At 45.9% G+C, this 14629-nt stretch overlaps 1 protein-coding gene across 4 annotated transcripts in view; it reads left to right on the forward strand.

The window, feature by feature from the left end:
- The first annotated feature begins 2465 nt into the window (after positions 1–2465).
- ACAT1 (acetyl-CoA acetyltransferase 1) overlaps positions 2466–14629 on the forward strand; it is a 30719-nt gene continuing 18555 nt past the window's right edge. The window contains exons 1-2 of one of the 4 annotated variants that reach the window (XM_063693505.1): positions 7383–7521; positions 13452–13545. Coding sequence is in view for 1 of the 4 variants with exons in the window: in XM_031015900.3 (XP_030871760.2) it covers positions 7209–7280 (72 nt within the window). In the remaining 3 variants the exon portion in view is untranslated. Of the gene's footprint in view, positions 2485–7006; positions 7281–7382; positions 7522–13451; positions 13546–14629 lie in introns of those variants that run through there. The other 3 variants (XM_063693507.1, XM_031015900.3, XM_063693506.1) reach the window with 3 other exon arrangements.

Below are 14629 nucleotides of genomic sequence, written 5' to 3' on the forward strand. Positions count from 1 at the left end.
GGCCATCTTTTTGTCCATCTTCTTATAAGTACACCACCAGTCATACTGGATTTATGGCCAGTGTACACCAGTGTGACCTCATCTTAACTAATCACACCTTCAAAGACCCTGTTTCCAAACAAGGTTACATTCTGACGTTTTGGTGGATGTGAATTTGGGGGGAACACTTCAACCCAGTACAGTCAATCCTCTAGCCCCGTAAAATTCACATTCATCCCACATGCAAAATACACTCGCCTTATCCCAACATCCTCAAAAATCCTGTTTCAGCATTAACTATAAATCCAAAATCTCTAAGTATAGTCAACTCCAAACATTGCGAATCTCATTATCTAAATCATGCAAACCAGGTATCACTGAGACTCTAGGTATGATATATGATACATTCTAGGGCAAAATTCCTCTCCTAACTGTGGACATGTGAAACTAGGAAACAAGTTATCTGCTTCCAAAATACAACGGTGGGTGCAATGGTTTGAATGTGTCCCCTCCAAAATTCATGTTGAAACTTGTTGTGGTATTAAGAGGTGGGCCCCTTAGGAGATGAGGCCACGAGGGCTCTGCCCTCATGAATGGATTGGTGCCTTACAAAAGGGCTGGAAGGAACCGCTTAGGTGCCCTTTTGCCCATCTGCTCTTCTGCTACATGAGGACGTAGCAAGAAGGCCCTCACCAGACACGTAATGCTGGCACCTTGATCATGGACTTCCAAGCCTCCAGAACTGTGAGTAGTAAATTTCTATTACTTATAAATTACCCAGTAATAATCAGATGTCTGTTACAGCAGCACAAAGGGACTGCGATGAGGCAAGCACAGGACAGACATTTCCATTATGAAAGGCAGAATTTGCAAGGAATTAAAGGGGTCACTGTCTCACACAGGTTTTAACACAAAAGGGAAAACTACATTCATTTTCAAGGCCTTAGTGACCCTTTGACTCGATCCAGCCTCTGGGCCCAGGGGGTGCAGTTGGCCTGGGCCTCTGGACCTATAGCTTCGTCCTCTCTGGCCTCTGTATCCATGGCTCTGCCCTGGGAGTCAGTCATTTTCCCTTCAATTTGTTCTGTCTCTGTCCCTTTCCATCCAGGCTGGGAGTATTTCTGCTGGTATAAAATTCTCAAAAATCTTGTCAGTTTTCTGTTGATGTCATGGGGATGCACACCATTAGAACTCTCAAGTTCTCCACAGACTTTCCTGGATAACCCCAACTCTATTCCTGGCTTCGCTGACACGGTTGAGTGGATCCATAAGTCACACAACTCTCTTTAGCAAATTATTGTCCAGACACACTCTTCAGGCCAGACCTTCTCCTCCTTGGCAGTATAGTTAGGCTGAGAATTTTCCAAATCATCAAGTCCTGGTTCCTTTTTGCTTAACAATTCTGAGGCAGGAGAATAGGGAATTCAGGTCATCAAGGGTTAAGGCAGAAGCAAAAGAACAGCAGGTGCAGCCAGGTCTAGGCAAAATTGGGCAGCACACAGGCCACATCCTCGCTCCTGTGATAATGAGACAGAAGTTTCCACATCAGCCTCTGATTGTGTGCCAAGCCTCCACATCAGCCTCTGGTCACAGGCCAATCCTTCATGGGCTGTGGCCAATTGGAGTCCTCTAAAGGGCACTGAGGGGAGTTGCTTGGTTCCTTTAGCTTAATAAAAACCCCAATTGAAGAGGCTCTTGAGCCACTTGCCCAAGCCCACTCCCACCCTGTGAATTGTACTTCTGCTTCTTCAATAAATCTGTGCCTTCATTAGCCCGTTCTTTTGTTGCTTTGTTAGTGTGTTTTGTTCAATTTTTTGTTCAATACACCAAGAACTTGGACAACTCACAGTTAAGACATTCCATCCAGTAACAATTCCTACCTCAATTTATCTCCTTCCACTTGCATTTTAATGTAAGCAGGCTGGTTTCCAACTCCTGGCTTCAAGTCATCCTCCTGCCTTGGCCTCCCAAAGTGCTGGGATTACAGGTATGAGCCACCGTGCCTGGCCCCGGCTAATTTTTAAATTTTTTTCATAGAGATGGGAGGGGGGGGGGGTCTCACTGTGTTGCCCAAGCTGGTATCAAACCCTTGGCCTCAAGTCATCCTCCTGCCTTGACCTCCTAAAGTGCTGGGATTACAGGCCTGAGCCACCACACCTGGCCCCTAACAGATATATTAGAGTCTTATTAACTCGCAGTACCTATGAATGTGACTATTTGGAAATAGAGAACTTGCAGGTGTAATCAAATTAAGATGAGGTCATAATTGGATTTGGATGGGCCCTAAATCCAATGACCAGTGTCCTTATAGCAAGAGTGGAGAAAAAGCCACACACAGGGGAGAAGACAGGGGTTGGACTGATGCCTCTACAAAGCCAGGAATACCAAGGATTTCCAACAACCACCACGATCTTGGAGAGAGGCATGGAACAGACTCTCCCTTAGAACCCACAGAAGGAACCAATCCTGCCAACACCTGGATCTTGGACTCCAGCCTCCAGAACTGTAAGAAAATACATTTCTGTTGTTTTAAGCCACCCAGTTGGTGGTAATTTGCTGCTGCAATCTTAGGAAACAAATACAGATTTCGGTACTGAAAAGTAGGGTGCTGCCATATTAATATACACAAACATGGAAGTGCCTTTATTAATAGATTGGGGTGATGGGCAGAGGAAGAAGTTTGAGGCATATGATAGACTAAGCCTAGATTGCCTTGAAGAGAAAGTGGGTGGAAATGTGAGTGCCCCATCTCTACAAAAAATAAAAATTAGGTGGGCATGGTGACACACATGTAGTCTTAGCTACTTGGAAGGCTGAGGCAGGAGAATTACTTGAGCTTAGGAGGCTGCAGTGAGTTATGATCGCACCACTGCACTCCAGCCTGGGTGACAGAGCAAGGCTCTGTCTCTTTCTTTTTTTTTAGAGACAGAGTTTTGCTCTGTCGCCCAGGCTGGAGTACAGTGGCACGATCTCGACTCACTGCAACCTCCACCTCCTGGGTTCAAGCGATTCTCTTGCCTCAGCCTCCTGAGCAGCTGGGCTTACAGGAGCCCATCACCACACCCAGCTAATTTTTTGTATTTTTACTAGAGACAGGGTTTCACCATGTTAGCCGGGCTGGTCTGGAACTCCTGACCTCAGGTGATCTGCCCTCCTTGGCCTCCCAAAGTGCTAGGATTACAGGCATGAGCCACCACACCTGGCCAGAGACCCTGTCTCTTAAACAAACATATCTTTTGGAAGGACACTGTTTAACCTAGTACAACGAGTTATTCCAGTAGTCTAAGTTTGACAGAAGTTGTTCGTTGTAGAAGAACTTACTTGGAAATGAATATCAAACATCTTTGTATTATAATACCCACAAGTTTTTCTTAAATGTTTTTATTTTTCCACTAGTTTCCTGCTGTGAAAATATTGCTCTAATATTCCTAAAACTAACTTCTACTTCTAGAAAGCCACTCTGGGTCTCATGGACATTTCAGAGAGAAAGGGGGCTTTATTTTATCAATATTTTAATAATACTTTGCAAGACCTAAGTCTCCACTTACAAGTTTGCCACTAGATGGAGGTATTGACTAGATCTCCTTGACAAATGTAATAAATCCCAGATAAACTACTTTTTGAGTAGCTCTTCATTAATACATCTGTCCAGACACTATATTGCCTGCTATGACAGGAATGATAATCCAAAGCCACAAATTCAGATATGCAAAAAATGTTTTTAAATTTTTTCTTTGGCCAGGTGTGGTGGCTCACACCTGTAATCCCAGCACTTTGGGAGACTGAGGGAGGATTGCTTGGGCCCAGGAGTTGGAGACCAGCCTGGGCAACATAGTGAGAACCTGTGTCTACCAAAATACTACTACTACTAATAATAAATTTTAAAATACAAACAAAAATAATTCTCTTAATTGTATTTAATTTTCATTCCAACACTCCATTTCTATTTCACAGAAGAAATGTTAATGTAGTCACTTTCTTTTTTTTTGAGACGGAGTCTCGCTCTGTCACCCAGGCTGTAGTGCAGTGACACGATCTTGGCTCACTGCAAGCTCCGCTTCCTGGGTTCACGCCACTGTCCTGCCTCAGCCTCCCAGGTAGCTGGGACTACAGGTGCCCCCCTCCATGCCCAGCTAATTTTTTGTATTTTTAGTAGAGACAGGGTTTCACCGTGTTAGGATGGTCTCGATCTCCTGACCTTGTGATCCGCCTGCCTTGGCCTCCTAAAGTGCTGGGATTACAGGTGTGAGCCACCGCGCCCGGCCAAGTCCTAGATTCTTAAATGAAATTATTAGCTACATTTTTGCCTGGTGCTCATATTAGTGATAAAGCTACTCTTATTTTTTTGAAGTTTAGTTTTAAAGAGCAGCTTGCCTGCTGTAGCTCCAGAAATAAATGTACTGTTCTTCTCCCCTCAATGCTCCTACATGTCTCTGAACTTCTCTAGAAGCTGTCCTGATGAACATAGTGGCACTTTTTCCTGGTAGTGCCTCTGATGGCAGAATTGTCCAATTACAGCTGACTTCTATGTTCCTAGTTAGGTTTCTCCTAGGGCAGGTGTCTCCTAAGACACAACTAGTGTAGTGAGTGCCTAGAAGCCTAGACCTAGCAACCAGACTGCCTAGATTCCAATTGCAACTGTGTCACTAACTACTAGCTTTGTGCCCTTGGACAAACTTCTGGAAAATGTGGATAATGCTGCTCCCTAATTCAGTGAATTTTTGGGAGAATTAAAATTAAACTGAAAGAACTGGTTCATATTAAGAACTATGTACATAGCTATGTAACCAGTCTTTTTTTTTTTTCTTCTTTTTTTGAGACACAGTCTCATTCTGTTGCCCAGGTTGGAGTGCAGTGGTGTGATCTCAGTTCACTGCAACCTCCACCTCCCAGGTTTAAGCAATTCTCCTGCCTCAGCCTCCTGAGTAGCTGGGATTACAGGTGCCCACTACCATGCCCAGCTAATTTTTGTATTTTTAGTAGAGATGGGGTTTTGCTATGTTGGCCACGCTGGTTTTAACTCCTGACTCCAAATGATCCACTCACCTGGGCCTCCCAAAGTGCTGTGATTACAGGCGTGAGCGACCACGCCCAGCCTAACCAGTCATCTTTTACTGTGTGATACCCTAGTCATCAGCTTTGGCCTCTCACAACTGGTAATCTCTATGAGGCCAGACCTTTAGTTTTCTGAGTCATTTCTTTAACAATTCAACTTTTTCAGTTAGAAATATCTGTTTCTCTCTCTCTCTCTCTCTCACACACACACACACACACACAAAGTTTAAACACTGACATACAATGTAATGACTTCCTTTCAATAATTCTCGAAGCAGCCCAGTATGAAAAATATTTGTCTTTGGCCTCTGGTAGAAGGGAAAGGTGTGAGTGTGACATTCCAAGGAAGGAGGTAAGCCTTGGTGAGCTGTTTAGAATAGAGAGGTTCTTGTCGGTGCAGGAATCACAGGGGACTTTAAGGGACAAACCTGGAGTGATGGGGAAATTAAAGACAGGGTGCTATATTAAAAAATTACCCCGGCCGCGTGCAGTGGCTCACGCCTGTAATCCCAGTACTTTGGGAGGCCGAGTGGGGGCGGATTGCGTGAGCTCAGGAGTTTGAGACCAGCCTCTGGGCAACATGGTGAAACCCCGTCTCTACTAAAATACAAAACATTAGCCAGGCTTGGCAGCGTGCGCCTATAATCCCAGCTACTCGTGAGGCTGAGGCGAACTCAGGAGGCAGAGGTTGCCGTGAGTCAAGATCGCGCCTGGGTGACAAGTGCGAGACTGTCTCAAAAAAAAAAAAAAAAAAAAAATTACCCCCAAACAGGCCTGTTTAGGTGGCTTATGCCTATAATATCTGTGCTTTGGGAGGCCAAGGCCAGAAGATCTCTTAAGGCCAGGAGTTTGAGACCAGCCTGGGCAACATAGCAAGACCCCTTCTCTATATAAAATAAAAATTAAAAAAATTAGCATGGTGGAGCATGCCTGTAGTCCTAGCTACTTAGCTACTTGGGACGCAGAGACAAGAGGATCCCCTAGCTACTCGGGAGGCAGAGACAGGAGGATCCCCTGAGACCAGGAGTTTGAGGCTGCAGTGAGATATGATTGCACCACTGTACTCCAGACTGGGTGACAAGAGCGAGACCCTATCTTAAAAAAAAAAAAAAAAAAAAAAGTACTCCAAAACATAATGGCCTAAAATAACAACCATTTGTTTTCTCTCGTTTCTGTGGACCATGAATTCAGACAGCATGGTGGGTATGGCTTGTCTCTGCTCCATGATGTCTGGGGTCTCAGCTGGAGTGGTTGAAGGTTGGGGACTGGAATCACCTGAGGCCTTTTTACCCATATTTGTATCTGGACTGAGCCTGGAATTTGATTGCTTCAAAATATTTTCACGGCTGGGTGTGATGGCTCACGCCTGTAATCCCAGCACTTTAAGAGGCTGAGGCTGGCCGACTGCTTGAGCCCAGGAGTGAGCAACCAGCCTAGGCGACATAGGGAGACCTAGTCTCTACGAAAAAAAAAAATACAACAATTTGCTGGGCGTGGTCGCCTGCGCCTGTAATCCCAGCACTTTGGGAGGCCGAGGAGGAGGCTCACTTGAGTCCAGGAGTTCAAGACCAGTCTGGCCAACATGGTGAAACCCCGTCTCTACAAAAAATACAAAAATTATCTGGTTGTGGAGGCTTGCGCCTGTAGTCTCAGCTACTGGGGTGGCTGGGGAGGGAGGATCGCTTGAGCCCTGATGGTCGAGATTACAGTGAGCTGTGGTCACGTCACTGCACTCCAACCTGGGTGACAGAGTGAGACCCTGTCTCAAAAAAAAAAAAAAAAAATTCCTAAAATATTTTCATGAGTTTGTGCTGGGTAGGCCTAAGGGAAACATGCTCAGTAAATCGAAAAAGCTCGGATTACACATAAACCACCGGCCCCGGCAGGTTAGACTTGGTGGACACGGGAACCAGCAGCGTGTCAGGTGCTCGTTGACCCCAGTGCCAGCGTCTCCATCCACGTCCTTCACTCGTCAACCTTTCCTCGCCCAGGCTGCGGTGTCCCAGCGCCACGCTCCGCCCCGCCCTTGGCTGCCGGCCAATCGCCGCCGACTGAGAGGCGACTATTGGAGGAGGCGGGATGGGCGGTGCCCGCGCCGGGCCGCTAGGGGTGCGGAGTTGGGGAGGAGGCCGCTAGTCTACGCCTGTGGAGCCGATACTCAGCCCTCTGCGACCATGGCTGTGCTGGCGGCACTTCTGCGCAGCGACGTCCGCAGCCGCAGCCCCCTGCTCCGGAGGCTGGTGCAGGTGAGCGGGGTTCGTCCCCACAGCACTCAGACCCGGGATGCGAGGAGTCCCCGCCTCGGAAGCTTCCAGCCCGCGGGCGTTGCGGCTCCCGCGGCCTGGGCGCGCGGCTTAGGCCCCAGGACAGTCACGCGACGGGGTCTGGTCCAAAAACCGCCTAAGTGCTCCGATAACAACTCGCGTATTTTTACAGCGCGTTTCTACTTCCAAGGTCTCGGCGTAATCATCTTAATGAGCGTTACTGGTGTGTCAAACAAGGGCACGTGTCTGGGCGGGCAGGACCGCCAGGATTGGCGCTGGCCCGGCCTGAGCGGTGGGATCGGGGAGAGTCTCTTTGCAGGCCTGTGCAGCTGCTCCCGAGATTTTCTTTAAAACATATTTGTGTGCGTTATTGTCAGGAGAGGTTCCTTTTTTTTTTAATACAATAGATAATCATTGGGCATACAAGGGGAGAGGGCACCATGTGATCAACAGATGTTTTTTGGAGCAGCCTGAAATTTATCAGGGAAAACAAATGACTACTCAGATAATACAATAAATTATACTTGACATATGAGCAAAGCTCACATACTGAGGGCGTTCCAAGGGCTGTCGCTCTTCTGACCGTTGTGTTTAGGGAACACAGCAGGGGCAGAGTCTCAAAGAATTTATTCTCCACAAGCGTAAGCAAGGGAGTACGCACCACAGATTGTCAGGCAAAGCCTCAGGAATAGGTAGAGACCTTCAGGGTTGGTTGGTGAAGCTTGAGTTTTCTAGGTCGCTGGGGGCAATAAGCTTGGAGATCCAGTTATGTTGTGAGAGTATGGACTTGACCCTAGTTAAGTAGGGACTGTTGATAAGTTTGTTTTTGTTGCAATGGTAGGTCACTCTAGTTCTTATGTCTGGGCGTAGAATAACATTACTTGCACAAGGGTGCTGGCGGTAGGAGCTGTGCAAGAGATTGTGAAAGAACCAGTCTAGGACTTGACAATTAGGGAGTGAGGGTGCGAAGCCAAGGGAAAAGAAAGAGTCTAAAATTGATCCTGGGTGACTGAAATAATAGAAAAGTCAAAAGGCGTAGGTTTCCAGGGAAGATGAGTTTTTAGCCTATTTGTTAGTCTCATGGGATGAGTGGAGAAATCACAAGAATGTAATTAGGTTATCTTGGGTTTCAGTCAGTATTGACTAGGTGACATAGGTGAACTAGGTACTCTAGAGATGTAAAAAAAAAAAGTTCAGAACCTTCTTAATTTATGGTTTAATTAAGATCTTACAATCAGGCTGGTTGAGGTGGCTTATGCCAGTAATCCCAGCACTTTGGGAGGCCGGGGTGGGTAGATCATTTGAGGTCAAGAGTTCAAGACCAGCCTGGCCAACGTGGTGAAGCCCCACCTCTATTAAAAAAAAAAAAAAAAAAGAAAAGAAAAAATTAGCTGGGTGTGGTGGCAGGCGCCTGTAATCCCAGCTACTTGGGAGGCTGAGGCAGGAGAATCGCTTGAACCCGGGAGGAGGGGAAGGTTGCAGTGAGCTGAGATCATGCCACTGCACTCCAGCCTGGGCAACAGAGTGAGACTCCGTCTTAAAAAAAACCATCTTACAATGAAACACAAATACTCCTCATGAAAAAAATAAGCCTGTACATGCTGTAATGTATGATATGTGACATTCATATTACTGAACTCTAGGAAGCAGTTGTATTGGACACTTGAATTAAATGGTCATTTACTGAACCATAAACAGCATTTCCAGTTGTCTGTGCTATTTTGTAGAATGGAATTTGACCTCTCATTACATTGGCTCTTTTCCCTTTGCTTACCAGGTCTCTTTTATGGTCAACAAATCTTTATGGACTTTATTGGAGCGCATTGCCTTTCTAGCTCTAATCACTTTTCTCTCTCTGGTCAAAGGAGTGGTCTTTACTCATTACCTACCATGTATTCTGCATCCATTTCTCCTTAACTCTCTGCAGTTAAATTTCTTTGCCACTGAAGCTGAAAAATACAGTGATTTCCTTTTTCTTTGTTTTTTAATTATTTTTTAAAATCTATTTTAATTTTAGTTTTTGTAGACACGGGGTCTGGTTCTGTTGGCCAGGCTGGTCTTGAACTCCTGGCCTCCCAAGGTGCTGGGATTACAGGTGTGAGCCATTGTGCTCAGCCCAAGTTTTTTCTTCTTGACCTTTATCCTGTATTTGACACTATTGACCACTCCCTCCTTGAAACTGTTTTGTGTTTTGATCCAGTTTTATTCAGCTTCTTTTAATACTCAGACTTAAAAAAAAATTCCTGTATTGTGCCAGTCTTGGGCCTATTTGCTCCCAGATTCATTTATCTTCCCTCCCTTATTCTGTCTGCCTTACTGTAGGCTGACCAATATCAGCTGGCTTCTGGCTGGGTGTAGCCACTGGAAGGCACCGGTGGAAGATTGGAAGATAGGAGGAAGGGAGAAGCCAGAATAATTTGTCTGTCTGTCTGTATCTGGCAGTGTCTGTCTCTCTTGTGGTTCCCGCTTCTGCTGGGATCCTGACCCCCTGGCTTTGGTAACCTTGCTTCTTCCCTTTGACCTAACAGCCTGTATGCTACTTCCTTCCTGTTGCTAATTTCTTTCTTTCTTTTTTATTTTTTGAGATCAATTTTCGCTCTTGTTGCCCAGGCTGGAGTGCAGTGGCACGATCTTGGCTCACTGCAACCTTGGCCTCCCGGGTTCAAGCAGTTCTCCTGCCTCAACCTCCTGAGTAGCTGGGATTACAGGCATGTGCCACCACACCCGCTACTTTTTGTATTTTTAGTAGAGACGGGCTTTCACCATGTTGGTCAGGATGGGCTGGAACTCCTGACCAGCTCACCAGGTGATCCACCTCTGATGATCTGCCCACCACAGCCTCCTAAAGTGATTACAGGTGTGAGCCACCACACCTGGCCCCCTTCCCTTTTTCTAATCTTACCCTAGTACACTCAGTTCTCTACCCCGCAGCCAGAGTGGTCTTTTTATAACATAAAAGCTTTCAGTGGCTTGTCATTGCCCATAGGCCAGAATCTAGACCCTTATGATCTGCTGGGCCCTACTTAGTTCTGTGGCCTCAGCTGCTGCCGTGCTCACTCTGCTTTTGCCACAGGACCTTTCTTTCTATACTTAGTATGTGTGCCAAGTTTGTTCCTAATTCGTGGCCTTAGTCCTACGTGTTCCTGATGCCTCAAATGTTCTTTTCCTGGATCTTTCCAAGGATGACTCTTTAACATTCATTTCTCAGCTCCATTAACATTGCTAGAAGGCCTTTTTTGACTCTCCCATGTAAAGTAGGCCGTCAGTTACTCTCTAGTTCATGATCAATTTTGCTGGTTTCATAACATTTACTGTAGCTGAAATTTTGTTTCTCTGAGTTATTGGTAACTTTCAGACCGTCTTCAAATATTTGTTTTGTGTCTGCTGCCATCACTGGGATAGAAAATAAATAAAATCAGTCTCTTCTTGGAATTCACAGTCTAGTGAGGAGAAAAGCCACCTGAGGGTTACAAAATTATATATTCTGGAACAATCAGAATGTAAATGTGCACGGGCGTTGTGGAAGCTGAGATAGGAGTGCTGACCTCTGCCTGGCATGGCTGAGCCCTCCCTGAAAGATAATTGTGTTATGTAGATAAAACTTAATGGGTTGTGTTCATTCAGCATGTATTATTATACACTATATGGTTCAGTGTCCTGACCATACTATAATTTTGTCATTCGTTTCTGATATTTAAGGAGCGCTAGGCACTGTGCTAAGTCATAGGGATGTAACAGTGAGCAAGAGACACCATCCCACCATCAGGAAGCCTGTATTATGTTGGAGGGGTGGATAATAAAACAAAGATGTGAACCATATACTTACAGTGTAAGAGGTGCTTTGAAGGAAATAAAGATATTCATATAAAAGAGAGGAAAAAGTAGAGGGTAACTTTAAATAGAGTAGTTAGGGTGGACCACTCTGGGAATGTGTCATTAGAAAAGACATGAAGAATAGGCTGGGCGCGGTGGCTCACGCCTGTAATCCCAACACTTTGGGAGGCTGAGGCGGGCAGATCACCAGGTCAGGAGATCAAGACTATCCTGGCTAACAAGGTGAAAACCTGTCTCTACAAAAATGCAGAAAATTAGCCAGGCGTGGTGGCGGGCGCTTGTAGTCCCAGCTACCTGGGAGGCTGAGGCAGGAGAATGGCGTGAACCTGGGAGGCGGAGCTTGCAGTGAGCCGAGATCGCGCCACTGCACTCCAGCCTGGGTGACAAAGCGAGACTCCGTCTAAAAAAAAAAAAAAAAAGAAAAGACATGAAGAATAAAAATGAGCCAGCCATGGAGAGCTGGGAAGACTTTTTGTTTTGTTTTGTTTTTGATTTTTTTGGAGACAGGATCACACTCTGTTGCACAGGCTACAGGGCAGCGGCGCGATCTCGGCTCACTGAAACTTCGGCCTCCTGGATTCAAGCGATTCTCCCACCTCAACCTCCCAAGTAGCTGGGACTACAGGTGCCCACCCCCACACCTGGCTAATTTTTGTATTTTTAGTAGACACGGGGTTTCACCATGTTGGCCAGGCTGGTCTCAAACTTCTAATCTCAAGTGATCCACCTGCCTCGGCCTCCCAAAGGGCTGGGATTATAGGCGTGAGCCACTAGGCCCGGCCTGAGGAGACTATTACTGGCAGAGGCACACTGCAGAGACCTTGAGGTATCGGGATAGGGTTTAGAACAAAGAGATGCCAGTGGCTGGCACAGAGCAAGAGTGATGTAAATTTGGAGAGAAAACCTAGAGCCAGATCATGCAGGGCCTTGGAGGATGAGGTAAAGAATTTGTATATAATTCCAAGAGCAATGAAAAGCCGTTAAATTATTTTAAGCAGTAGAGTGATATGATCTGATTTACATTTTTCAAAGCTGGAGGGACTGTAGAGAGGTGTCAGGGGAGGCAGGGAACTAGGTAGAAGACCATTAATAGGAACAAGAGATGGTGGCTTGGACTAGGTGGCAGCAGTAGACATGAGGCAGAGTGGACGAATTTAGTTATGTTTTGGATGCTGTTCACAGTATCTGGATTTTAGGGATTGCAATAAAGGGAAGATGAAGGGTGATTTTGGCTTGAGCACCTGAGAATACCGGCAACAAACAGGTTTTCTTTTTTTTTTTTTTTTTTTTTTTGAGATGGAGTCTTGCTCTGTCACCCAGGCTGGAGTGCAATGGCGCAATCTCAGCTCACTGCAACCTCTACCTCCCGGGTTTAAGCAGTTCTCTTGCCTCAGCCTCTGGAGTAGCTGGGATTACAGGCGCGTGCCACCACGCCCTGCTAATTTTTTTTTTTTTTTTTTTGGTAGAGACGGGGTTTCAGCATGTTGGCCAGGCTGGTCAACTCCTGACCTCGTGATCCGCCCCCCTCAGCCTCACAAACAGGTTCTCTAGGGTTGGAAATTGAGAGCTATGATTTGGACATTCACCTGCAGCTGTCAGGTTGGCGCTTGGGTGTGAGTCTGGTGGTCAATTGAAAGGTCAGGGTTGGAGATAGATATTTGGAAAATCATCAGCACATAGAAGCCTTTTTTTTTTTTTTTTTTTTTTTTTTTTTTTGAGACAGAGTCTCACTCTGTCACCCAGGCTGGAGTGCAGTGGCGTGATCTTGGCTTACTGCAAGCTCCACTTCCCGGGTTCACACCATTCTCCCACCTCAGCCTCCCAAATAGCTAGGACTACAGGTGCCCGCCACCACGCCTGGCTAATTTTGTTTTTGTATTTTTAGTAGATATGGAGTTTCACCGTGTTAGCCAGGATGGTCTCTATCTCCCGACCTCGTGATCCGCCTGCCTTGGCCTCCCAAAGTGCTGGGATTACAGGCGTGAGCCACTGTGCCCGGCCTCATAAATGCTTTTTAAAGCCATGGGACTGGATATAACTAAGGATATAGTGAAGTTAAATTAAAAGAGGCCTGGAACAAAGCCCTGGGACATTCAGCACTTGGAGGTTGGAAGGGGAAGATGAGATAGTAAAGGAGACTGAGGTAAATATGACTAATGAGGTAGGAAGGAGTCCACGTTTATAATGGAAGCCAAGACAAGGAAGGGTTTCTGCAGTGTATTATACATACTACCTCATTTTATTCTCATAACAGCCTGTGGAGGGTATTTAAGAAAACCAAGGTAAGTGTGTCTAAGTAACTTGCTCAAAAATACTCAGCTTGCAGGGCACAGTGGCTCACGCCTGTAATCCCAGCACTTTGGAAGGCCAACGCAGGAGGATCGCTTGAGCCCAGGAGTTTGAGACCAGCCTGGTAAGATAGTGAGACTCTGTCTCTACAAAACAAACAAACAAAGAATACTGAGCTGGTAAGCCCAGGCTCTTAACTGCTCAGCATATTTCTCAAAGAAAGGTGAGCCCAATCTTGCTGATGTGTTAAAAGGTTAAGTGAGACAATTGTAGCGAGTTGGATTTTGCTACACAGACATTGTTGATGTTGCTCAGAACCAACAGTGGTAAACTGGCAGAAATAAAATCCTGATCTGAGTGGGTTGAACTGTAAAGAGGAGGTGAGGACAAGCAAATAGACATTGTAGGTAACCTGGAGAACCTTTCTTGCCAAAGAGAACTAAAGTAAGGTGAGGCCATGTGCAGTGGCTCATGCCTGTAATCCCAGCACTTTGGGAGGCCGAGGCAGGCGGATCACCTGAGGTCAGGAGTTCAAGATCAGCCTTGGCCAACATGGTGAAACCCTGTCTCTACTAAAAATACAAAAATTAGCCGGGCGTGGTGGTGCATGCCTGTAGTCCCAGGTACTCGGGAGGCTGAGGCAGGAGAATTACTTGAACCTGGGAGGCAGAGGTTGCAGTGAGCTGAGATCGTACCACTGCACTCCAGCCTTTTTTCAAAAAGAAATGAGGTGAAAGCTCAGTGGGAATGTGGGTCAAGAGACATTTATTTGTTTTTACTTTGTTTTTTAGGTGGGGGGAATCAGAGCCTGTTTGTATGCTTATGGAATTATCCAGAAGTAAAAGGGGTGAATGATGTAGAGGAGAAGGAAGGGATAACTGTGCCATCTTTGAAAAGGCAACTGGAAATGGGATCCAGAATAAAGTGGAGAGAACCAGGGAAGATTCCATTAAACTGGACCAGAAGCTTGAAAGAAGAGAAGTGGCTTAGTAAACAAGGAACAAACTAGCTAAGTAGAAAGGGGACTTTTAAAATTTAATTTTTATTTCAACAGGCTTTTGGGAACAGGTGGTGTTGGATGATATGAATAAGTTCTTTAGTGGTGATATCTGATATTTTGGTCACCCATCACCCGAGCAGTATACACTGTAAACCAATGTGTAGTCTTTTATTCCTCACCCCCACCCCCCGCCTTTCCCCTGAGTCCC

Source organism: Gorilla gorilla, chromosome 9 (genome assembly GCF_029281585.2).
Source record: "Gorilla gorilla gorilla isolate KB3781 chromosome 9, NHGRI_mGorGor1-v2.1_pri, whole genome shotgun sequence".
NCBI lineage: Eukaryota > Metazoa > Chordata > Mammalia > Primates > Hominidae > Gorilla > Gorilla gorilla.